At 43.4% G+C, this 25724-nt stretch overlaps 1 protein-coding gene across 4 annotated transcripts in view; it reads right to left on the bottom strand.

The window, feature by feature from the left end:
* Positions 1-25724, bottom strand: part of PRR5 (proline rich 5) — a 149433-nt gene that overhangs the window by 7219 nt on the left and 116490 nt on the right. For 3 of the 4 annotated variants that reach the window (XM_034783862.1, XM_034783881.1, XM_034783871.1), the window contains exon 9: positions 1809-1947. In XM_034783862.1, coding sequence (XP_034639753.1) covers positions 1809-1947 — 139 coding nt within the window. The remainder of the gene's footprint in view (positions 1-1808; positions 1948-25724) is intronic. The other variant, XM_034783889.1, reaches the window with a different exon arrangement.

Raw genomic sequence — 25724 nt, 5'->3', positions numbered from 1 at the left:
GGGACTGTGGGGGAGGCTGAGGGAACAGGGTCAGGGTGGGGGCTGAGGGCAGTGGATTGAGGGTGGGGGGCACAGGGGGGACTGTGGGGGAGGCTGAGGGAACAGGGTCAGGGTGGGGGCTCAGGGCAGTGGATTGAGGGTGGGAGGCACAGGGGGGACTGTGGGGGAGGCTGAGGGAACAGGGTCAGGGTGGGGGCTCAGGGCAGTGGGTCTGAGGGGAGCCCTCCCCCAGAGGGACCTGCCAGGAGGCCAGCTGAGCCCAGCAGTGCTTACCTGGAGCGGCTCCCAGGAAGCAGCCAGCAGGCAAGTCCCTCCCAGTCCCTCTGTCCCTTTCCTAGGGTCGGGTTGAGGGGTGGGAGGGGGCTCTCTGCCCGGCCACCACTGCCTGCTGCCGGAGTCTACAGGCCCTGCCCCGCTACAGCACACAGCAGAGCAAGACCTCCTCGCTGCCTCTCTGTGTGCAGGGGCAGGGCTGTGCTCTGCAGGCTCCTGCCGGTCAAGCGGCGGGCCCCGTGGGCTGGCTCTGCCGCGCCGAGAGCTCAGCTGTGCGCTGCCCCAGGGCCCAGGGAGGGAAGGTGAGTGGCACCGGCGGCGCCTGCTTGCCGCGGTCTCCCTCATATAGGGTGACCAGACGTCCCGACCAATGTAAGGTCGGGACGCGTTACAAATCCCCTAAAATCGGGACTGTCCCGATAATATCGGGACGTCTGGTCACCCTATTTTGGGGCCCCACCAGAACTAGTACCAATGAGGCCTAACTGCTGAAGCACCTACAAGTCAAGATCATAGGGCATGCTACTGGCACCCTAGGGGCTTGGTGTAATAAGCAGCCCCAATAATCACACTGTTTCATGTCCCTTTAATAGCAGTGATGAATACAAAATGGTTCTTTTGAATCATCGTTTTCTGAAGATAACCAGCCTAGACTGACTCACATAAAACTGATCTGTTTCTTTAAATGCCTGTTGCAACACAATCCACTTTCAATTCAGCTTCATGTGAAAATCATGAACTACCCTACTGACAATTTCATACGAGAAAATGGAGTAAATCAATTGCCCAGAAAATGCACAATTTAAGGGTGGTTTTAAAACTATGGATACAATTACTACTTTTCCATTCTGACTTGCAGTGCCTGTGTATTTCCCTATGCTTTCAACTGTATAAACTACTCAGATGGAATAGCATTCAGTATTGGCCTAACTCCACCTCTACTGACATTAGCTGGAATCTTCTATGGAAGACACTGAGTGCTTTTGATCGTCCTTCACCATCATTTTCTGTCTTAAACGGTTGTATGAAGTTGCTGGGAATTGATAAAAAGGCACAACGCTCCATTCCAGAAATGGCTACATTTAGGCACAGTGATTGCTGCATGCACTTCTTGTATCTGCACATCCTCTCTCCTTCTACCTCACATTGTCCATAAAGCACCCTGGGTTCAATTCTTCTAATTGAAAGTGGTATAGAGAGAGAGAGATGTAAACTTATTCATAGATTTTAAGGTCAGAAGGGCCCATTATGATAATTTAGTCCGACCTCCTGCATAACACAAGCCATGGAACATAAAACTTCTTTTATTATAAATTTTATTTCAGAGTTTCAAAAGCTAGAGGAGGCTTGGTCAGGCTTAGCTGTAATTTTGTGTGCTCCCAGCACACCATAAAGGAAACTATATGTCCCTGTTTTTCTGGCATCGACAATCACCTGTTTTATGGGCATCAGTGTGATGTATTTACAAAGCTTTCTGGCTCACCATCTGCACTATGTCAAATCAATGACATTTTAAATGCCCCTGTTATTCTTACCCAAAATACAAGAAGAGTGTGTGAAGGGTCCATCACTGGAATACAGACCATATGTGCCCAAGTATGGGGAAACCACCTTCTGTATCAGGGATTCCAGTTTCAAATAGTCTTCAGTCACTCCTTTAGATTCGTGAACCCCCTGAAAGAAAGAGCAAAATGGAAGATTAATATTGTCTCCCAACATCTTAAGCTCAAATTGCTCACCAGAGCAGAGAGCCGGCAGGTATTCTGATTGCATTATATACGAAAAGGACACATGCTGTATTACATTGGTTTATTATGGTTATTATTTGTATTGCAGTAGTGTATGGGGAGCCCAATCATAGACCAGAGCCCCTTTGTGCTGGGCACTTGTACAAACACATAACAACAAGACTGCCGCCAGGAGCGTACAGTCTAAGGGTCTGTATATCTACACTGCAAATGGGAGGTGTGACTGCAGGACTTGCAGACCTACCCGAGCTAGCTTTGATTCCAACTAGCTTCAGTAATAATAGCAGTGAAGCTGCAGCTGCACAGACTAGCCCCGCCCATCCAGGCCTCCGGTTACATACTCAAGTATGTAACTTTGTGCTTTCTAAGACCTTGTCTACACTTGCAGTGGCGTGTAGGGTACATGTAGCTACATGCTGCGTCCACACTCACTGGAGAGTGTAGCTCTCCATTGCTGGAGCCTTTCCACACTGCCTCCCCCTGCCAGAGCCTTCCTTGCTGACAGAGACTTTCTCTGCAGTGGGGAAAGCCTCCAGCAGCGAGGAGGCAGCAGGATGCTACACTCCTAAAAACCGCAGTGTAAATGAGGAAGACAGGGCTTGGGTGTGTAGAGAGCCATGTAAGATATATACCCTGGAAATCAGGGATGCCGGGCTCTCTACTTTGTTCATCTAAGCAGTGCCTCATCATTTACCCTGCCATTTATTCCCATGCAATGTCTGTACTCCACTCACTGCCGTAGACCCTGTCCTGAGTGAGCAAAGGTTTACAGATTCTAAACAAGGGCCCAAACCTACGTGGTGCAGAGCATCTCGTAAAAGATGTCTGATGCCCTCAAAATTCCTAACTCATTGATAGCTTCACATACTGCAAATATGATACCAAAATTCATACATCAGGGTTTTGACAAACTAGCTGATGCATTTGTTACATGGAAGTTCTGACTCTACAGCCATTGGCTTCAATGGCAGCTGCTCACGTACTACAGTTTGAGAATCAGACCTATCGTCTCTCAGAAACCAAAGCAGAAGAACAGACACTGCGGATCATGATTAAAACTGTCACTGTTTTTTTTTTTTTATTGTGACCTACAAGCACCACCTGATTGAATGTTTAGTAAAACCTTGTAGATGTTGCTTGAGTGGCCAGTACCACAAGGTGTCACTGCCCTCTAAAGCAATACAAACAGGTCTGTGACATCTAAGAGAAAAAAGTAAAACATGGAACCTCTTAAAATACATAGTCAAAGATTTTTATGATTTTCATCAAAAATACGTGTAAGAAAGTGTTGTTTCTAGTCTTCCACGCACTTCCCCTCCCCCCAAATCTTGTCACTGTTCAGGCAAAACTCCCATTTAAGTCAGTCAGGGTGAAGTTTACACCTATGGCAGAGGCTCTGTGCAGAAAGGTGAATTTCACTCTTAGCTCCTGACCTTACAACTACATCTGTGTCATGGACTCCTGCACCTGCCTGGAGGCCCCTCCCCGACTTCATTGGGGTTCCACATGGGCATAGGGTTGTGCCCGCACAGATCTCATGGCAGGATCGAGATCTTATAGCATACATTTTGAAGCCAATGCGAGTTTTGCCTGAGTAAAGATTTCAGAAATCAATCCAGTATTACAGTGTATGTCTCTGGTGTAACCCTGAAATAATCATAAAAACATCAATAAATAGTGTTCTCAAAGGAAAGCAAGGAAACAAACATGCAGATTGAACTATTAACTCTGAATAAATTACCCGTGGGTCTCAAACTGTGGGTCAGGACCCCAAAGTGGGTCACGACCCTGTTTTAACGGGGTTGCCAGGGCTGGTGTTAGACTTGCTGGGGCCGGGGGCTGAAGCTGAAGCCCAAAGGCTTCACCCTTGGGTGATGGTGCTCAGGTTACAGGCCCCACACCTGGGGCTGAAGTTCTTTGGTTCCCCACCCTTCCCCTGGCCCCAGACGGGCGGCGGAGCTCAGGCAGGCTCAGGCTTCAGTCCCCCCTTGTGGGGTCATGTAGTAATTTTTGTTGTCTGAAGGGGGTCACAGTGCAATAAAGTCTGAGAAACCCTGAATTACACAATGGATGCCCTTTCTTCTCTTCATGAAATGATCCCCATTTTTGTAGATGTATTTGTTATCTGTCAGTATTCACCAAATAGCTTCTGAGAACAAATTTCAGCCTGTGAAAATGTCTGTGAATGGTTCACTTCATTTCTTTGCTACTTGTACTGTGTGATTAATAACTGAAGTCACATGTTATTACCTCTGCTCCCTGATTGGATGATTGAAAGTTTTTAAAAGGAAAATAATAAATGATGACTAACAAAGAGCAAACAGGGCTGCATCCCTATTCAGTGGGGTTTAGAGAATAAAGAATAAACTTCTGAGATTAATTTCTCCTTACATATTCACTTGGGCTAAATTCTGTGACGCTATCAGGATTCACAATCATTTTAATAACTATAACAGAGTCCACCAGCAATCTGAAAACTCATAACGTGACCTCATGAGTAACATCAGAACGAACTCACCACGTAGATTTGCAAATCTTTTTTTTTACACTATTCAACCAATTATAATGTGGATAACTGAGCAGACAGAAAATAAGAGGAAAAACACTCAACAAGTTATAATGAGAGAGAGTGAGAGAGAAATAACAAAAACATTAGGTTAAATATTAGGAAAACTTTCTAAATATAAGGATAGTTAAACACTGGAACAGGTTACTAATGGAGGTTGTGGAATCTCCATCATTGGAGGTTTTTAAGAACAGACTGGACAAACACCTCTCTAGGTCAGTGTGTAGTATATAGAGCAGTACAAACAAGTCACTGTGTGTATGAAATTATATTTTTTACTGACTTGGCTAGTGCTTTTTTGTGTAGCCTGTTGTAAAACTAGGCAAACAGCTAGATGAGTTGATATACCCCCTGAAAGATCTCTGAGTACCCCCAGGGTATGTGTACCCCTGGTTGAGAACCACTGCTCCAAAGCACTTGCAACCCCTCCAAGCTTGGTATCGTCCACACATTTTAGAAGAGTATCAGGGGGTAGCTGTGTTAGTCTGTATCTACAAAAACAACAAGGAGTCTGGTGGCACCTTAAAGACTAACAGATTTATTTGGGCATAAGCTTTCGTGAGTAAAAACCTCACTTCTTCCGAAAAAACATCCGAAGAAGTGAGGTTTTTACTCACGAAAGCTTATGCCCAAATAAATCTGTTAGTCTTTAAGGTGCCACCAGACTCCTTGTTGTTTTTGACATTTTAGAAGTGTACTCTCTATGCCATTATCTAAATCACTGATGAAGATATTGAACAGAACTGGACCCAGAACTGATCCTTGCAGGACCCCACTCGTTATGCCCTTCCAGCTTGATGGTGAACCACTGATAACTACTCTCTGGGAACGGTTTTCCAACCAGTTATATGCACCCACCTTATAGTAGTTTGTTTATAAGACGGTCATGCAAGACAGTATCAAAAGCCTTACTAAAGTCAAGATATACCACATCTACCGCTTCCCCATCTCCACAGACTTGCTACCCTGTCAAGAAAGCTTTTAGGTTGGTTTGACACAATTTGTTCTTGACAAATTCATGCTGTTACTTATCACCTTATTATCTTCTAGATGTTTGCAAACTGATTGCTTAATTATTTGCTCCATTATCTTTCTGTGTACTGAAGTGAAGCTGATTGGTCTGTAATTCCCCATATTGTCCTTATTTCCCTTTTTATAAATAGGCACTATATTTGCCCTTTTCTAGTCCTCTGGAATCTCTCCCGTCTTCCATGACTTTTTGAAGATAATCGCTAATGGCTCAGACATCTCCTCAGTACCTCCTGAGTAGGAGTTGACTGAGGAGGTATCTGAGCCACTAGCGATTATTCTCCAATCCCGGGGGAGAGAAGCAGTCCTACTACTCTGTCACAGTGCTGCTATCTCCCCTGGGATTGGAGAAGGATTCTGCCTGCTGTTGTAAAAGGCACTTGAAGAATATGATCAGTTCACTAACACTATGGGATCTTCTCTCCTCCCACAAGCCCATTCACAACAGCATCTGACAGTTCAATTTCACCTCCAGTTCAGTCACAAAGTTCCTTCTTTCACTTGCAAGAACTAGAACGACATTAATCTCCAGCCCTCATTTTTACTTTAGTTTATTTGCATCCCCACTTTTCAAGCATGGAGACCTCGAAGTGCCGTTATCTTTGAATGAGGTTAAACCTCCAGCTGGCTGACACAGGCAGCAATTAGTCTTAGCCCTGAGCTCTGTATTCAGTCATCAGACATTTTTCAATACTTTTTGAAAAGCCATAGAGCATCTGGCTCCCTCCGGAGATGTGATGACCTTTCTTTTATTTTGTCTCTTGGCACAAATACATTGTTACCACCTGCAAGATCCTTCCTGCCCAAACTATTGTTACAGATCTTCCTGAATTCTCTGGGAGGGGATTGTGCCTTTAGCGATTAAACAGCAAAACATATATATATATATACATACACATTTTCAGTGGTGCAATTTGTATGTCGCCTCTCTTAATACCAGAAGTATGATGGACTTCAAGCTATATGATGAACTTGTAAAACTATTTATTTTTGGTGTGTGAATAAGTGCCAGATTGAATGCCCCAGAGCCCTGTATTTATCCAAAGAACGGGCATAAGCATAAGCATGTGCCCAGCTCCACCAATATACCTGTATGTGCTGGAGGGACCTCCTCGATGTGAGAGGGGGTGTTGCAGTATCGGTGTGTGAGGAGATGAGTTATCCCTGATTAAGCCACATGTGGTGATGAGTTATTTTTGAGCTAGGCTCCAGCCAATCCACAAGCCAGGAGCTGGTCTGGTGACTCTCAGGGCAGATATACAAGCCTCACGGGAGAAACAGCAGCTCAGCCTGCCCAGCATCACTTCATAACTTGGAACTCTCCCCTGCCTGATAGTGGGGACAAACTCCACAGGTTTTAGCCTGCTCTAACCTACCTCCCAGCTCTACTCTTGCTTTCCTGCTCCTGAGTATGTCTCCCGTTTCTGGTCTAGCTGCCACTACACTGACCACTAGGCATGACTTCCACTGCTCCAACCACTAGACCTGACCCTCCATGTCTTGCTTTCTGACACCATGGTGCTTTCAGTCCAGGCCTCTCTGAGTCTGCCAGCAAGGCTTGCAATTACTGTCAGTTGGTCAGATGGGTGAGGTAATATCTTTGATTGGACCAACTTCTGTTACATACAGTTGGTCAGGTGACATTTGTCCACTGAAAACTGGATGTAGAGGACCCAACTCATTTTATAAGGATCACCTAAGCACAAGATCCTCAGTCTCACTCTGGCTCCTAAGGAGGCAAGTGGCTCTGAGCCATCCCTGTGCTGATCCTTGTGGCTTCTGGGGGACAGCTGGCTGTTCTAACTTGGTTAACCTTCTGGAAAAACTACAAAGACCAACTATTTCCTCTGACTTTTGTGGTGGGCTGAAGGTTGGAGGGGTTTGGTTTATATTTAGTTGTATGTGGGGCAGTCCATATTGTACATTTTAATGTATGGATAGGTGACCACAGCATAGATTTATAGTCAGTGTACTCTCAACTGATCCACTGAAACAAGTAATGTATCCATTTGATTATGCATGTTCTTATCCTGGACATTGAGCCATGTCTGGAGTCCTTTACTTTCAGAGATAAGTTACACTTGTCTTACAAATATACGTGGGGAAATGAAAATCCAGACACCTAACTCCTAGAATATTCAAGAGAGAGAGCCCAACAAAATGTGGAAACCACCAGTTCAAGACTCTGCAAAAACCTGCTAAGGAGTGGCATTGCTAGTGCCAGTGAACGGTACTGAGAGGGAGGATAGATGGTCTTGTAGTTAAAGCACAGAACTAGGGCTCAGATTCAATTCATGGCTCTGCTATAGACTTCCTTTGTCACCTGGGGCACATCAATGGATATCTTGCTGCTTCAGTTCCTCATCTGTAAAATGGAATAATACTAACTTTCTCCCACCCTTTATCTGTCTTGTCTGTTTAGATTGCAAGCTCTTCTTCACAACAGAGTCTGTCTCACACTGTGTGTTTGTACCGTGCCTAGCACAATAGGACCAATCGTGGTTTGGATCTCTAAGCACTACTGAAATAAAAAGAACTAACAATATTAAATATCCTGGGCAGCCTGATGTCTACAGCCTTCCAGGGGAAAACATAGGAGATGAGGGGAGAGAGCAGGCAAAGGCACCTCAATAAAGTCACTTATTTGAGGAGAATGGAAACACCGTGTGTTAAGAACATTATCTTCTTTTAAATGAAGTGTGTATGGTGCAGTTTATTTATATGTTGATGTATGCTGTTAATTCTGAGTTAACTTTAAACTGTTAGCAGTACTATCCACCCTGAGCACTGAAAAATCATGAGTCAGACCCTCCTTGCCCCCAATATCAAGAGATGAAAAAAACCTCATGATTTTTAAGCCAAATGATACATTTTGGATTTTTTTTCTTAGGGTATTTAGCTTTTAGGATACATTTGGGTCACACTTTCATGAGAGCTAGAACCTTACTATTTTATATATATGAAAACTGAGATTCTCATGTAATGACTTGACTCCAGGAGCTTGGGGTTCAGGAAAACACCAAATATTACAACACTCATGATAAAATCATGAAAGCTGACAACATGGTAATAATCTCTTACATTTATATTTAGCCATTTTCAAACAGCGAGATCTCCGAGTGCTTTGCAAAGATTGCTAGATACTGGAATGGCTTCAGCCAGCACTGAAATGCAGCTACCTCTGGGACAGGGAGCAGCAGCTGTGTAACAGCACAAAGCAACAAAGGATAACAGTTTAAGACAGAAAGTGAAGAGGGAGGAGACAGATCTTCTGTGGGTGTAAATCGTCATAGCTACAGTTTACACCAGTGGAGCATCAGCCCAGAGGTATCTAATTGTAAATGGAGGGAGAAATCTAGTCAGGCAAGATGCAATAATCCAAATTGGGGTTTGGTTAGTAACACTGTAGTTCACAAGCTCTCTTTTGCAAAAAGTTCAGAGCAATCTCTAATGACCACAATGGTCACCACAGCAGTTTTACATCTCACCTAAGAGCCCAACTCCTATTTAAGTACTACCGTAACCTATTCCTGCTTAGCTTTTGAGAGCTGACAAGATCACACCCAGAAGCGGTATGGCTGCAGGCGTGTACTTCAGCATGCAGTAGGCTAGTTTAAGACATAAGAAAAACCGGGGTGAGAGGTCTTCCATAATCACATCGGATCACATGATGTCTCTGAACTCTCTTTGCTTTATTACTGAAATCTCAGGCAGCTGCAGTGTTCCATTGTAAATGTCAGTGCACAGTGCCTCTCAGCATGGTTTGCTATTCACCAAAATAACCAGGTCTGGTATACTTTTCTGGTTCTTATGAGTATGTATCTGGATTGGCATCTTTTAATTTTTCCAGCTACCATGTTATGCCATGCTGTGCATCACATCAATGCAGGAGAATAAAACAAAAGACAGACCTTGATGCTAAAAACTGGCCTGCTTTATGTGGGCAATAATATTACAGGCTGGTGCTACTGTGCAGGAATCCATGCATTAGAGACAGAGACTAAAATGCTGAACATCATCAGTAAAACAGTAGCTTTGATGGGCTCTTTAACTATGCAAAAATCTTCCTTTAAAACATAACTGTTACTTTTCATGAACCCAGTCTCATTTATCTGGAGAGTTTTATGCTTCTTTGAGTGTAAGATGCATCTATTTAATTCCTTTCAAAGGTCTCTATTTCTCAATTTGAGGACCCAGATATTGCAGGGCCATACAGAGGCAAACATGCTAGTATTTCTGAAGGAAAAGAGGGAGCATTCATACTGGGCCAGATCCTGATCTGAGTTACACCACTGTGAAATCCAAAAGTAACTCTGGCATTTTCAGTGGGATTACTCTGATGAACTCAGGTCAGACTCTTGATCATCTTTTGAAGGATGGATGATGGAGATTTAAGTCCTGAAGATATGGATGATACTGAAACTGGAAAAGGTCTGTACTGTCACATCTTTTAAAGTTTAATAACACTCTCAAAATCCATACTTCACTACTTTAGATTAAATCATGAATTGTACCTCCCCAGAAGTTACAGAGAACTTTTTGTTATTTCTCTTATGACAGGGCCTAGAGACCACAACTGAGATCTGGGTCCCCATATGCTAGGGGCTGTACAAACATATAGCAAGAGACAGAGCCTGGCAGGCTGCCCTGAAGCTGGGAGTATGGCAGCTGGGAGTCCAGGATGCTAAGGAGTCAGGATCCTGGGCTGCTGGAAGACTGGGCTCCCCAGTTGCCTGGAGGAGCCTAGCAGATGACCAGGCTGGTATCTGATGGAAAAACATTGTCAGAAAATTTCTTACCAGTTCTAGATGTGACACACAAGCAGCGTGAACACAGTCATGGTTTGTGTCTCCCATGTTAGTGCCAAGATACTTGTTCTCATTTTGTTTTGGTGTTTTTCAGTCTTTTGGGTGGGATTTTGTTGGGAGGCAATTAACTAAACCAAGAGAGAAGGGAGAGAGGACACTGAAGGGACGAGGGAAAGGAAAAGAGAGTGTGGGAAGAAGAGGAAGATGGGTGGAGTCACGGGAAGAGAAGAGATAGTGAGGGAGGGGATAGGAGCCGGGTGGAGCAAACAGCCAGATAGCACCGTGGAGAAACTGTCCAGAGTAAGAACGGCAAAAAAGTCGGGCACTGATGCCATTGTCACTATCTACACGTCCCTGCACTTGAACACTTGCATTTTGGGATACAATTAACACTTTGATACTGTGGGAAAAAACATTCAGACGGAAATGTATGCCGCATGATTAATTGCACCAAAGGGAAATTGACATGCCTTGGGACAATAAAAACACGCAGAAGGAGAGAAACAAGTACTATACTCATCTCCAATCTTCAGGGAGGATGGATTTAAGTCTGTACCCCTCTACAGAAGAAAAGACAATTAATTGTGCTGGAACATGGTATTAGCTATTCTTGGTATTTGTGTCCCAATGGGGTTTGGTAGAGCCTTATGAAACTCTCCAAGAATGCAGTTTCTGGAAGTCTTGTGGAGAACTAGGAATTGTAGCTGTAGCAGAGCATTAGTGAGGTTGGTGGGCAAAACTTCATGTGTCTAGAACACAGTTAAGCATGGCTAGTGTGGCAGTTTGTGTGTCAACTGGTATAAATCCAGTGGATTAACTACCAACCATTGAGTTTGTAAGAGTATATGTGGCCTTCATTTGCAAAACACAGAGGAAAGGAAATACAAATTCTTTCTTTGGCAAGCACAACTATGATCAAAATCAACAGGCGTTCACAGGCAGAAGGTAGAAACCGATCCATTTTAAAGAACTGAAAAACTGAATTTTGGATTTACTACCAGGGACTGTGTGAGTAAGTAAAGCTGGAGAATATAATGCACAGATCTACTCAGAAGAGTGACTGAAGATTTAAGGATTTATTATGCTTGGTTTTAAATCTGTATAACATCTAAGTTCTGAAATGATTAAAATTCCAGCCCTGATTCAGGAAGGCATGTAAGCATGTGCCTAAATTTAAATGTGAACACAGGCTTACATGCCTTCCTAAATTGGCCTAAGGTTCTTCTATGAATTTAGCTCTCTATGTGTCCAATATGATGAAGCCTGGGCTCATTTAATGGTTTTGAACTACTATTTGAATAGTATTAAATAGTTTAAAGCCATTTTATAGTAAAATAAAGGATATATGACTTGTAACTATGCCATGAACTTGATACTTATTAAAATGGGTTCTGTGATTTTCCATTTAAAAAAAAAATCAAAGTCATGACTTTCCCTTGTCTTTTACCATGGCAACCAACCAATCCTAATCAAGACATTTATTTCTAGTGGTGTTTTTTTTAAAACTGTGCAATATTCTTTTATGTTTGTAAAAGGCCAGCTTCTGACAGCCTGAATGACAACGGGTAGCACCTTACTTCTTGAGCAGTCCCCTCGAAACCTGTGGCATTACGCATGGAGTAAGGTGGTACTCAGCCTGAGGGCTTTTCTATACTACCGCTTAAGTCGATGTAACTTACGTCACTCAGGGGGGTGAAAAGGCAACCCCCTTAGTGATGTAAGTTACATCTACTTAAAGCGCTGTCTACACTCTCACTGAGATGGAGTAATTACTTCGATGGTAGAGTGTATCCTGGTGAAGACGCGCTGTGCCGATGTAGCACGGTAGTGAAGACAAGCCCTGAGTAAGGGTGGCAGAATCTGACCATGTGTAACTGTATTGTAATTTTTGTTTACCTCTCTTTTCTCCGTTCCTTCCCTACTCACTTCTTACTGTAAGAAAAAAGCTATTTAAATTAGGAAACAAATTAAAAAGGTGACCCAATAGCATCCCAGATGCCAAAAGAGACAAGTTCTTAGCTCCACCCGTTTCAATATTCCTAGACAAGACAAATGTGAGAAATAAACAATGTATGTGCCCCATTCCCAGCCCAGCAGGGAGGGGCTCAGGATGGGATTTTCCACAGAGCCTAAGGGAATCAGGCATCATATTTCAATGGGAGCTGGGCACCTAATTTCCTTAGGCTCCTTTGAAAACCCCAGCCATAAAGCCTGCATGGGGAAGGCATGCCTGGGAGTTGCCACTCACGTGGGGCTTGTTACAAGGATGAAAGAAGACAGAGAGCTAGCTGTAGGCTGTGTTCTAGTGAGCAGACACAGAACTTCTCTCCTCTGAGGGGAACTGATCTGCGAAACCCTGCAGCGTGACAGAAGGGAAGATGGTTTATTTTATTGTGCACCATTTACTCTGTGTAAAAAGGGACCAGTTTTAGCTTTTCTTATCCAGTGGACAAGGGTTATGCTGTTTAACACCTGAGGGAAAGGGACGGCTACACCCCCTGAAAAAGGGGATTAATTATTATCTATATTAGGGAACTTGTTTTATGAAGAGGAGACAAAGGCCTAAGTATTTCCCTTGTGAGGGGAAGGCACTGGTGCTGTAACCCCTCCCAGAGAGTCAGCACTAACTAAAAGCACTGAGTGGTTCTAAGAAGTGGAGTTTGCTGCACCAGCCCCCCTATGGTTGCTTTTTGTGAATTGTTGCCTCAGCGAGCCAGGCCGTTCCAAGCACTGGGATCCACAGTGTGGATCATCTCATTGCACGGTCCCCATTTCACTCCCATTTGTCACTGCACAATATCCCTCCTCAAACAAATCCCCACACACAATTCATTCTCTCCACCGAGCACAAAATCAAACCCTAGGTTCCATTCTCTCCTCACCACACATCACTCTGTGCCTCCATAATCAACCCCCTCCAAACTTTGCAATAATAGTTTTTAACCAGTGTGCCTCAGTATGATTAATATGCTTTGCTGCTTTCTTTTGAATGACCCCATAATAATCCACATCCTAAATGGGAGGCCACTGCCTACTGCTCTTCACTCCACATACATAACTCAGTTACATCTGTCTAGGACAAACGAGGAAATATAAACAAGTGTCCCATCCCCCAACACTTCTCGCATAGCTCATGTTGTGCTTTTTTTTTGGCCCAAGTAATGGAGTGCAAAGGTCCAAGCTTCACCTCACATACTTCTCATAGGCATGGTATTGCCTGGGCAGGTATATTGAAAGGAACGGTAAAGATCCTGATTCACCTACATGGAGGCCTTTAGCGTTAACAGGATACACTGATCAGAAACTGATGGACCCTAAAAATTAAGTGACAGCCACCATTTTGGCTAACACCAGGGACTGAATTGGGGATTGAATGTACCACTTGAACTAAACAGCCAGGCTCTCAAAGTGAGAGCTGTGACAGATCCTTATACTCTATGGCACACGTGAGTGAGATGCACAACACACATGGACCAGAAGGTTAGCTATGAACAGAATGTCTGCCTGCTCCTTTCCCTTGCTCCTCCTGGCTTCATCACCCTAGTGCTCAGCTTTTGTCCATCACCCCACCCCTCACGTCTTGGGTCTCACCTTCCTAACCCCGCCAGCTACTTCCTGGGTTCCATCCCCTAGCTTGTCCCAGCTGCCTCACACCACGTCTCAGCTCCTGGCTCCCCCTGACTTCCTGCCTTCTTCCCCAGGCCTCAGGCAGCATACACAGCTGCTCCTTGGATTCTCCCTCAACCCTTAGTTGCCTCACCATGTTCATTAATGAAAATATTAGTGAAGCACTTTTACATTTCAAGCGGTCATGGCTGATCAACAACAACTAACTTTTGGGCTTATATTTAAAAAGGGACATCATTTCCTAAAAGTGTCCTGTAGTCTTGTATCCACATCTAGGTCCAAAGAGGACTCCTCATTCAGTCACCCTCCACTTGCCTTTTAAACATAAACTATTAAATGACCATTTTAATCACATATTGTACCAAGGACCAGCAGCTCTGGACTAAAGCTCTGTTATTACAGTATCATCCAATCACTGGGCATCAATAGACTGCAAGTTTAGATGCACTGAAGTGTACATTAGCCATTGATTAAGTATCTATAGCACTCTTACTTGAACTTTTATGTTTTAGCTGACTGTGGAGTTTTTACAACAAAGCACCAAACGGAGATGGTCTCAGATTTCAACAATGACCAACTGCCAGATACATTTTTAATAAACCAAAAGGACATTTTTTGAAACGGCCTTTTATCAGATCCATTTGGGCAAAGCAAGCAGGAATTCCAAAGGCAGGCTCTGAGTCTTGTCACAGGAGGATGTGAAAGATGGCTAAGAGATGCAGTGCATTTCCTAATGCTTTAAAGAACGCCCAGTGCAGATCCATCACAGGTGAAAAGAAGCTGAAGCAGAGGAGAATCATATCCCAGGTACCTGACAACTCCGAACTAAAGCTTGGAGAAACAATGGGAGCAGAAGCCAGGCTCTCCATTATTTAAGTCAATATAGCAGTCATGCCTATTGGTGGATTGACAGCCCTGGAGAACAAAGTCCTGTCGTAGAACAACAGGCTGCAGCAGTGCATGCTTCACCTCACACTACTCCTATCAACAGGCCTCACTCCTGACCTGGAGAGGATCCATGTCTAGGCATGAAAAGGTTACTCACCTTTCAGTGCTTGGCCTTCATCTTGATCCTGCCACTGAAGGGCTCAGTCCTACAGACTGTTGAAATTAATGGGACTATGTGATAGAGAAAGAAAATACGAGGTAGGGAATGTTTGCAGGATCAGGCCCAAATACACTAATTAGTGCCACCAGCTTTAACAACTTTCAGCCTACAACCATCCTGCACCGGATTTCAACAGTTGCCCTAGAAGTGACTAGTAACAGGATACAGAAGCTATCTCCTGAGTTAGCTAGTCCCCCATCTTGCCTTTTCTTAAACACCTATGAAATGAGGTAAGGAAGATAAGTGCTTCCTGCCTTACACAGGTTTTAAAGGAAGCAGATCCCAGGTGGGGAGAGAGAATATTTATACAGAAATGACTGCAAATTCGTAACAGAGCAGGCTAATATGACTGTCAGAAACTACAGAGATAACACAGGTTTCAGAGTGGTAGCCGTGTTAGTGTGTATCAGCAAAAACAACAAGGAGTACTTGTGGCACCTTAGAGACTAACACATTTATTTGGGCATGAACTTTTGTGGGCTAGAACCCACTTCATTGGATGCATGGAATGGAAAATACAGGAGCAGGTATAAATACATGAAAAGATGTGAGTTGCCTTACAAAGTGTGAGGTCAGTCTAACGAGACAAATCAATTAACAGCAGGATACCAAGGAAGGAAAAATAACTTTTGAAGTGGCAATGAGAGTGGCACACACACACTCACACACACTTAATGATTACCTGACAGACAGACACGGGATATTAATAGCTGCTATTCAGTTATAAGAAAGATTGTCTTCTATCTCGTTTTCAGTTTCAACCTACAAGGCAGACCCAAAACAACGTCTACAGTAAAAAGTTCTGTTATTCAGACATGGTTATTAGCATATCACTGCTATGGCGATGCAAGCTGAGATGTACACTCTGGGGCCACATAAATAACAAGATTGAAATAAACAGCCAATCAAATGATAGGGATGGATTTGATCGTAAGAAAAGAGGAAGGCACTGTAGTTAAAATGACATATGCTGGTCTAAAATTACAAGGCTTGATTCACTGCTGTGTTATCTCAGTTTTGAGCATGTAACTTCATTGATTTCAACAGTTACATCAACACACAAGTGGAATAACACAAGGGTGAATCAGACCCAGAGAATTGCCCTTTTACAAATACTATTTTCCATTAGATAATTTTTAGAGTGCCAACGAAAATTATCTCCAAGGTACACAGTCAATGTTCAAAACAAATTGCTCTCTTGGTTGAGAAACAAAAGTGGGGTGTTCTTGAATACACTGTTGATGTTAGTGGGGAATCGTGAGGCTAAATCTCCATGCAGGTCTCTGAATAGGTATGCAACTGTGTATGTATTTTTCACTGTCCACTTGCTTTTGCACAAAGAATTTATTCTTATCTGGTTGAATTGGTATCTACCTTCTCAATATAAATCTCTAGTATAAAATTAAAAGTCAAGAAAATGCATCCAGAATGACTAAAGGCCTGCTCCTGCAACCCTTACTCACAAGAGTACTGCTATTAAAGCCATACTCTCATAGGTAAGGGTTACTTGTGTGATTAAAGGTTGCAGGACTGGGCCCCAAATTTGAAGAGTGAGAACATTATCTAAGCCACAAAGTATATTACCAAACCTTTTGTGCCTCTATACACTCTGCATTCATACAGTGCTGAAATGCAAAAGAGAGAGGGCCTGATATTTAAAGGAGTTTATCAACATCAATGGGCATTGGATCAGGCCCATAAAACATATTAAGTACATTCAATATTCACTCTTCTAAACACTCATCCATAAAAGTTTAATGATAACAAACCCACAAAAATGAAACTCATGATGGTTGTGACAAGACGGAATTTTCAGTGGCTATTGTTCACAAGTAGTTTCACTACAACATGATATATTAAACAGATTCTTCTCTGTCTTCGCAATCTTTGAAACCAAGGCCACCACCTGGCATAACTAAGGAGTCAGTGATATACCTCGAGTGTTAACAGTTTTTTCTAGAAAATGAATGTAATTATTTACCCATGCTGAATCTCTATTAGCAGGAGATCAACAACGGCTGATGGGATTACTGGTTTCAGTGATAGGAAGGAGCTCAAGAACTGAACCCTCTTGATGGGTGATACAATGAAGCTTTCATTGATGTAGCTACATGACAATTATACATGTGTTGAGGGGGTGCAATACCAGATAAGTGGCCAGATCCACACCTGGTGTAAATCAGCATAGCTCTGTTGAAGTCAATGGAGCTACACCGAATTACACCACCTGATGATCTGGCCCAATGAAATCCAGGGCTGGAAACCTGGGCAGGCCATATCTTAAAGGGAATAATAATAGTTTCCACACACATTGGGTAAAATCCTGGCCCTATAGAAGTCAGTGCAAGTTTTGCCATTGAATTCAGTAGGGTCCAGATTCCAACCAAAGCACCTTCCATCAAGGATCGCAAGGCGTTAAACAATGAGTTAAACCTCATAACTCATCCAGGAGGAACTGTAAGCATCATTTATATAGAAGGAGAAACAGAGAGGTAAAGGAATTTGCCCATCACGCTAATCAGGAGCAGAGATGGGTCTAGAAGCTAGGAGTTCTGACTCCCAGTTCCCTCCTCTAACCATTCGTCCATGCTCCCCAGCCTGGAAAGAAACTCTGAGTTACTTTCTTCTATGTTTTCTCTGCTGACTCATTTCACTTTCATCCAAAGCAGATGACACGGACATTTTTTAACCTTTAGGAACTAGACTCTCAGCAGCAACAACAACAAAATAGTCCCAAGCCAAAAACTAAACTTTGGCTTCTTCTCCATAAGTAAGCTAAACCTAATCCACTTAGATTGTGTGTTTTTCATACTTGGGGTTCTTCTACAACCAGAGGCGCCGACTCCATGGGTGCTCCAGGGTTGAAGCACGCACGGGGAAAAAATGGTGGGTGCTCAGGACCTACCGGCAGCCCCTCATCAGCTTCTCCCCCTCCCCCCAGTGCCTCCCGCCTGCTGGCGGCCCCACCGATCAGCCCCTCCCACTGCCTCCCCGCACACTGCGGATCAGCTGTTTATCGACATGCAGGAGGCGCTGGGGAAGAGGTGGGAGGAGCGAGGGTGGAGTGTGCTCTGGGGAGGGGTGGAATGGGGAGGGAAGAGGCAGGGCGGGGGTGGGAAGAGAAGGATGGAGGCAGAAAGAGGGGGTGGGGCTTGGGGAAAGTGGTGGAGTAGGAGCGGGGTCTTGGGCAGAGTGCAGGGAGGGTGTCGCACACCCCCTGGGAAAGGACAAAGTCGGCACCTGTGTCTGCAACAATCCAAAGACAGAAAAAAAATATGCTTGAGCTGGACGAAGCAGAGTAATGCCTTTCCAGATAGGAACATGCAGGAAGAAAATAGTTTTCCCCTCTTTCCCAAAGACCTTAACCTACTGGAAGCTGACCATTCATTATTGTAAAAGTTACCAACAGGCCTCTCAGAGTATGCCAACACACATCTGGGAGCACATATATTGGTGCAAAATAGGAGTTACAGGACAGATTCTGAGCTGATGTAAATCAGTGTAGCTCCAATTTAAGGCAATGGAAGCTACAGTGATGTATGCCAGCTGAGGATCTGGCCCTACAAGTCTAACTACTCATTTAAAGGTACATGTACCCTTTTTTGCAAATGTAGACAGATGCATCCACAAATACTTTGGTCACATTTTTAGAAGCCCACTAAAAAATTGGCCCTACACTTTCTCCTAAGTAGCTGGTATCCTGGAAGAGGCTAGTATTTGAGGTATTTAACCATGTTTGTTTTAATCTCCGCCTCTCTCATAGTCACAATGTAGCAAGAGTGGAGAAGTAGACATGCTGGACATGGTGATATTGACAGAAGTAAGTGCTACAGATTCCTGCAACTGCTGCAGAAATAAAGATCTTGTCATTTTCACTTTATTCTCAGGAAGTGCAGAGTTATGTCAATTTCACTGTGTGCAGTGCTGTTGTAGCCATCTTAGCCCCAGAATATTAGAGAGACAAGGTGGGTGAGGTAATATCTTTTATTGGACCAGCTTCTATTGGTGAGAGAGACAAGCTTTCGAGCTGCACTGAGCTTTTCTTCAGGTCTGGGAAATGCCCTCAGAGTGTCACAGCTAAAGACAAACTGGAACAGATTGTTCAGCCATTGTTTAATGGGCCACTTGCCTTCACCTTGAGTGATCCCTTGAAATAAGTGTTAACTACTTATGGTAAACAATCTGTTCCACTTTGAATTTAGCAGTGGGTATGTCTACACTGGAAACTTCAAAGCGCTGCCATGGGAATGCTCCCGTGGCAGCACTTTGAAGTGCAAGTGTGGTCGTGTGCAAGTGCTGGGACAGAGCTCTCCCAGAGCTCCAGGTAATTCACTTCCACGAGGGGATTAGCTCCGAGCACTGGGAGCCTGTCTACACTACCGCTTTAAAGTGCTCAGACTTGCTGCGCTCGGGGGGGTGAGCCAGCAAGTTAGAGCGCTATAAAATGTAAGTGTAGACAAGCCCAGTGACACTTTGAGTACACTTCCCAGACCTGAAGAAGAGATCTGAGTAAGTACGAAAGCTTGTCTCTCTTTCACCAACAGAAGTTGGTCCAATAAAAGATATTACCTCGCCCCCCTTGTCTCTCTAATTTCAATATGAGCAACAGCTCTTGCACTCTTTCATTCATTAGATGGTGACATTGAGACAGAGGCAAAAGGTAAGCACAGTGGAACTCCCAGATATAGTTTGTATTAAGCCAGACAGAACTTTTTTCAGAATGGCTTTTCTGCAGAAGGAAGGATAGCAATGGGATTTTTTCAGGCAGGATCGGGCACATAAAGGAAAAAATAGTTTTCCCCTTATCTATGGAAATCCAAGAAAACATTTCCTCACATTTTATTAAACACTTCAGACAAGATGAGACTATGAAGACAGAAGATAAGGAAAAGACATGAGACTGGTAAAAAAACATGAGAAAATTAAAAAAATATGGAAGTTATTCTGAAACCTTAAATATACTAGTTATAATCCTTTAAAAGATGAGCAGCCACTTTCCTGCTAAGTAGCCACCAGAAATAATAGTGCACATTTCTGCCATATATAGTTTTCAGGCTGGAGGGTCTGATTCCTAAGTGAGTGTCTCCTCTAGGCAGCGAATAGAACTGCAGCCATTACAATTAAATAATTAACGTAACTTACATTAAACAAAGCTATGCATAGTTGGGTGATTTAGCGTGGATCTTTCACCATAGCAATATCCAGGCTAACCGATCTATGTCCCCAAATCTTTCTGAAGAGGTGTTTGTGAAATAAATTTCAGGTGCAATCAGGTTGGTCTCTGCACAGACAGATCCTTGTGGACTACAGGCCAAACATACACACACACACACAAGCACCCCTGTATTCACATCCAATACACTATTGTAATAATTTTTTTACAAAATATACCTTGTGATGTATCATTTGAAAACTAATAAATCACTGATCACTAATATTCTTCCATGATGTATGTATGCAGTGTGCATTAAGAGTTATGGATATAGCCAGAATTATGACTAAAGTATGTAAACTAGGTATGTCAGGGGGAGTTGTTAAACAGGTCTGCCCTAGACAAAGGAATGTGTTTCTTCTCTGACCAATAGCCCGGTCATCAGGCAGAGACAATGAAAGGTACATACACATTCCAAGTAAACAAAGATATTAAGCTAACAGCAGGAGAGAGAGAAGCTTGGTCTAATATTTACTTTTCAAAGAATACATTACAAAGGTTTATTAATCTATAAAGACATGGGATTGATACTCAAGTGATAAGCAATTGAATGAACTGATTGCATACAATACTACTGTATAATAAAAGTGTATAGAGTGATGCCTGAAAAGCTAATGACACACTGGTGATTAAGATAATGCTGAAATGTATGTATTAACACTATGAGAAGTTATGGATACTTAATGATATTATACTTTAAAGTTGGTGGCCAAACAGGGAGAAAGAGGTTCCCTCCCAGACACAAGAGAAGGCAGCTATCTACCTGTCTCCAAAGAGACTAAGCAAGGTGTGACCAAAACCAATGGAATCTCCATTTCCCTAGAAATCAGCAATGGGATAAAAAATCCACAGGAAGGGAAGAACAGCACGAGGCCATTCTGCCTCTTGAAACAAAGAGACAAGATGGATGAGATAATCTCTTTTACTGGAACAACTTTGGTGGGTGAGAGAGACAAGCTTTCGAGCCACACAGAGGTCCTCTTCAGGTCTGGGAAAGAATTCTCTCTTGCTGGGGCTTTCCTGAACCCCCACTCCTAGCCTTCAAACAATCCCCAAGCTCATCATCAGAAGCAAGCTCCCCATGGACCAGAACGCACCAACTCAAAGCACACGAGACCCTGCTTGAGCAACAAATGCAAAATCTGTAGACGTATCTCCAGTGCTCCAATGATCAACACCACCTCCTCCTAACACACCTTTCAAGATCCATGGATCCTGCACATGCCTATCACAATATGTGGTGTACCTCATCCAGTGCACTAAATGCCCCAACAACAACTATGTGGGTGAAACCAGGCAATCACTACGCTCTTGAATGAACTCACACGGGAAAATGATACAAGACAAAAACACCTTATGACCTGTGGGTGAACACTTCACAAAGCGATCACTCTATATCTGACCTATCAGTCCTCATCCTCAAAGGAAACCTGCACAACACTTTCAAAAGACAAGCCTGGATGCTTAAACTTATTACTCTGCTGGACACTAAAAACCATGAGCTGAACAGAGACACTCATTTTACAGCTTATTACAACAAGCTGTAACCCATTCCCCCTTCTTTTTGTCCTTTGCCTGAAGAGGTGTTAACAGGCCACTCTACCTTGAATGGACCCTTAGAGTATGTGTTAACTATTTATGCTAAACAATCTGTTCCACCTTGCATTTTGCTGTGGCGCTGGAAGTGCCTTTCCCAGACCCAAAGAAGAGCTCTTTGTGGCTTGAAAGCTTGCCTCTCTCATCAAACAGAAGTTGGTCCAATAAAATACTTTACCTCACCCACCTTGTCTCTCTAATGTCACTGGGTCCAACACGGGTACAACTACAGTGCATACAACATCTTTTCTTACAAGCTGAGAAAGGGGGTGTGTGTTGAACTCTCTGGGAACTGAATATAGGAGAGAAACCTACTTAGCCAAAGATCTTTCGCCTAGGAAGACAAGGGAAGCCAGCATCTTGTACTTCTGTGGAAGGTTCTGACTGAGGGAAAGTCAACCACAGCTTACAAGAAGAATGACTGGTGACAGAAACCATCTTGACCGAAGCTGGTACCTTACTAGCTTAAGTTTTAGATTTTAGATTCACATTTATTTCCTTGTAACCCTTTCTAACTTTATTCCTTTTACTTGGCATCACTTAGCTTATGTCCCATAGCTAATAAATTTGTTTTATTTGAACTATAAACCAGCTCTGTGCTGTGTTTGAATGGAAGGGTATATTAATCCCAGTTAAGTTAATAAGCTGTAATGGGCTGGATGCTGCAAAGCACACGGTTTTGGGGAAATTCACGATTGGCAGTGTGTTGGAGTCACCTTACTGGTTGTAGCCAAGGCTAGTGGAAGCCAGAGTGGGGTTGTGGGACTGTAAACAGGTTGCTGGGGTCAGAGCTGCCGAACCAGGGCTGTCTACGCACCCAGATATGCAGGGTGTGACCTGCATACTGATAGGCTGGCCGTGAGTGTCCAGGCTGGGAGCTACGGCAGCAAAGCATTGTGAGGAACCCGGGGTTACAGGATAAGAGGTGACACAACCCCTTACTGATCTGGATTGCACCCCCAGACCCTGACAGAGGGTAAAGTTCATCATCTCTTTACAGGCTCCTCCTTAGGTTCAGGCTGATTCATACCTATTATGCCTGTCTGCCATTGCTAATGAATTGAAGCATTTTGACTTTGAGCTCTCAAGTCTTTCACCCACTCTGGGCTCCAAGACATTCTCATTCCACACTAATTAAAGAAAATACATCTTGCGTTTGGGTAGGAATCCAAAGGGATGATTGCAGAGTTCTGAGGGACGAGTCCTCCCTCAGTTTATTTAGACTCTTTTGAAGAGATATCCAAAGCAGGGCTTTGGAAGTGCTGCAAATGCAAACTTGACTGCTGTCAAGCACTTGTGAAGATTTCAAACTCATGCCTTCCACACCCACGCTTCCCCTTTAAAACATTAATGAGTATTTTATATTGATGGATTTCAGCCTTCAAAAGCAACTCTGCTACTTCATCCTCTGTGAATAACTAAATCCCACTGATTTTCTTGCCCTTTGAAGTTTGTCTGAAAAGATTAATTGGAGATCTCTCTTTGTCCACCTAGATTTAAAATATTTGCCATTTTGATAATTACATAAGTTTCATTATGATTCCCACTAACAACCCATCCCTGTGCGCCATGAAGAGGCATCCTCCAAAATACAAACAAATCCTGATCTGTGTGGCTTATTAACACACCATAATGTGTTAACGTTTCTTTCATTTCCTTTATTCACACCTCTTCCACTCCTTCTGCTCACTTTCAGTGAGATTTAGGATAAAACTTTTCAGAAGCATCTGAATGATTTAGAAAAAAACTAAGTCCCATTTTCCAAGCTGACTTAGGCACTTCGGCCCAGATACACAAAGGCACTTAGGTGCATAGAGCCAACTGAAATCAAAGGTGCCTAAATACCTTTGTGAATCTGGGACTTGGGACTCCACGTCACAAAGAGTTTCAATGAGGCTTAGGTTCTGACGTACCTATAAAATTAACCTAAGTCAATTTGGAAAAATAGGTCTTAGGTACTTTTGAAAATTTTATCCTAGATCAAAATAAGGCAGGGAGAGAAACTGGGTTATGGAAGTGAAGGACTGAAGGAGGGAGAAGGAGTTCTGAGAATCCCAGTCCTCGGAGGGAATGTACACATACCAAATGCCCCTATTAAACTGGGACAATTCTTATTTCTATAGCAAAGTATTTACCAATTTTCCCCACTAAATACCTCCCCAAAACTCTCTCTTCTATGCCAATGTATTTCAATAGCATTCGAATAGAAGGCATGGACTAGATCTGTCTGGAAAACAGTCTTTCCCTCCCACAAAAAATGCACAAACTTTCATGACAGGGAAAGACTGGAAAAAAGTCTATTTTGGGAAAACTGAAATGGAATTTTTCGGTTTGGTCCCCAGGCTGCCCAACTCCGTGGGCATTTGTGCAGCCGGGATACCAGTTGCCCAGTGAGCTAGGGAGTCAGGCAGCCCAGAAAGCTGGCTGCCCAGGAAATTGGGAAGCCTGGCGAGCCGTCTACCTGGAGAATCAGGGAGCTAGCTGCCCGACTCCCCAGGCAATTGTCCTAAGTCCCAAAGAGGCCCAAGCTCCTTGCTAGGTGGGCTGCCACAGAGCTCAGGAGCCTGGCAGCTGTGGGATCCCTGGCCCCGTGGCAGCCTGCCTGGTTTCCATCAAACGTTTAATGAAAATTGACACATTTCTTCAGATTCTGACGAACTGGCATTTTCCAACAACGAAATGTTGCATCCGAAAATTTCCAACCAGCTCTAGTGTGGACACTTTCTCCCGAGTGTCCCTTTTAAACATTAGCATGTCTGGGGAATGGGAAACAGTTTTCTATCTTCATCTATGAATCCTAGAGCTCATCTGCCTTAGAAAGTAAAGTCAACCAAGTTAATTTACAACCAAACTACATTGAACCCCCAAAATGTAAATATTATATGTAATAAGGGTACATATGGATGAGTGGTGATAAGAGACTGATCCTTATTTCCTGGCTGCAGTCACCTGACAGCAATGAAGATTACAAAAGGTAACCCCCCTGTCTATAGCAAGGGTCAGTAGCTACTGCTACACTGCACATCTTGGGCCAGATCTTCAGCTGGTATAAATCAGTGTGGCTCCACTGAAATCAACAGAGTGACACCAATTTACTCGAGCTGAGAATATGGCTTTAAAAATCGACGTAACATTTTGTTCAAAGTTGGTTGATTTTCCTATTGATTTCTGCACAGTATGAAAAGAGTGCCTCCAAGGAGCAACTTTTCTGCCTTTATTCATGTAAACTACAAGGTTACCATAAATATAGCTCATTCTATTATTTTTGAGACAAAACTACTGGTCCAGATCGTATGCTGCTGGAAACTGGCGACTTCAGCAGAACTACACCAGTTCATACCAGCTGTGGTTTGGCCCCTTTGTGATTCAGAAATGTTGAAAAACACTGGAAATTCCCCACTGCTTATTAGAGTTTCTTGTTCTCTTGAGCTACATACTGAGAAGCCACATCAAGGGCAGATGAGTATATACAGGAGGAATGACGTGTCTATCTTTTTCTTCTAGGAGCCCAGCAAGGATCCCATGGTACCAGGATGCTATTGGATCACGAGACTACTCCTGGATCATTAGCATCATCACATTATTTATTTGTCACAAAATCAATTCTGTTATTAGTGTTGCCTTGTTTCCTTGTACTCCCCCGGCGGTTTCTCTGTATTCACTTGTTCTCTCTTGTGTTCTGCTTAGATTGTAAGATCTTTGGGGAAGGGACTGTCTTTTTGTTTCAGAGTAGCAGCCGTGTTAGTCTGTATCCGCA

Source organism: Trachemys scripta, chromosome 1 (genome assembly GCF_013100865.1).
Source record: "Trachemys scripta elegans isolate TJP31775 chromosome 1, CAS_Tse_1.0, whole genome shotgun sequence".
NCBI classification, from domain to species: Eukaryota; Metazoa; Chordata; order Testudines; family Emydidae; genus Trachemys; species Trachemys scripta.
The sequence above is the reverse complement of the archived record's forward strand: the minus strand, read 5'-3'. Positions and strand labels throughout refer to the sequence as shown.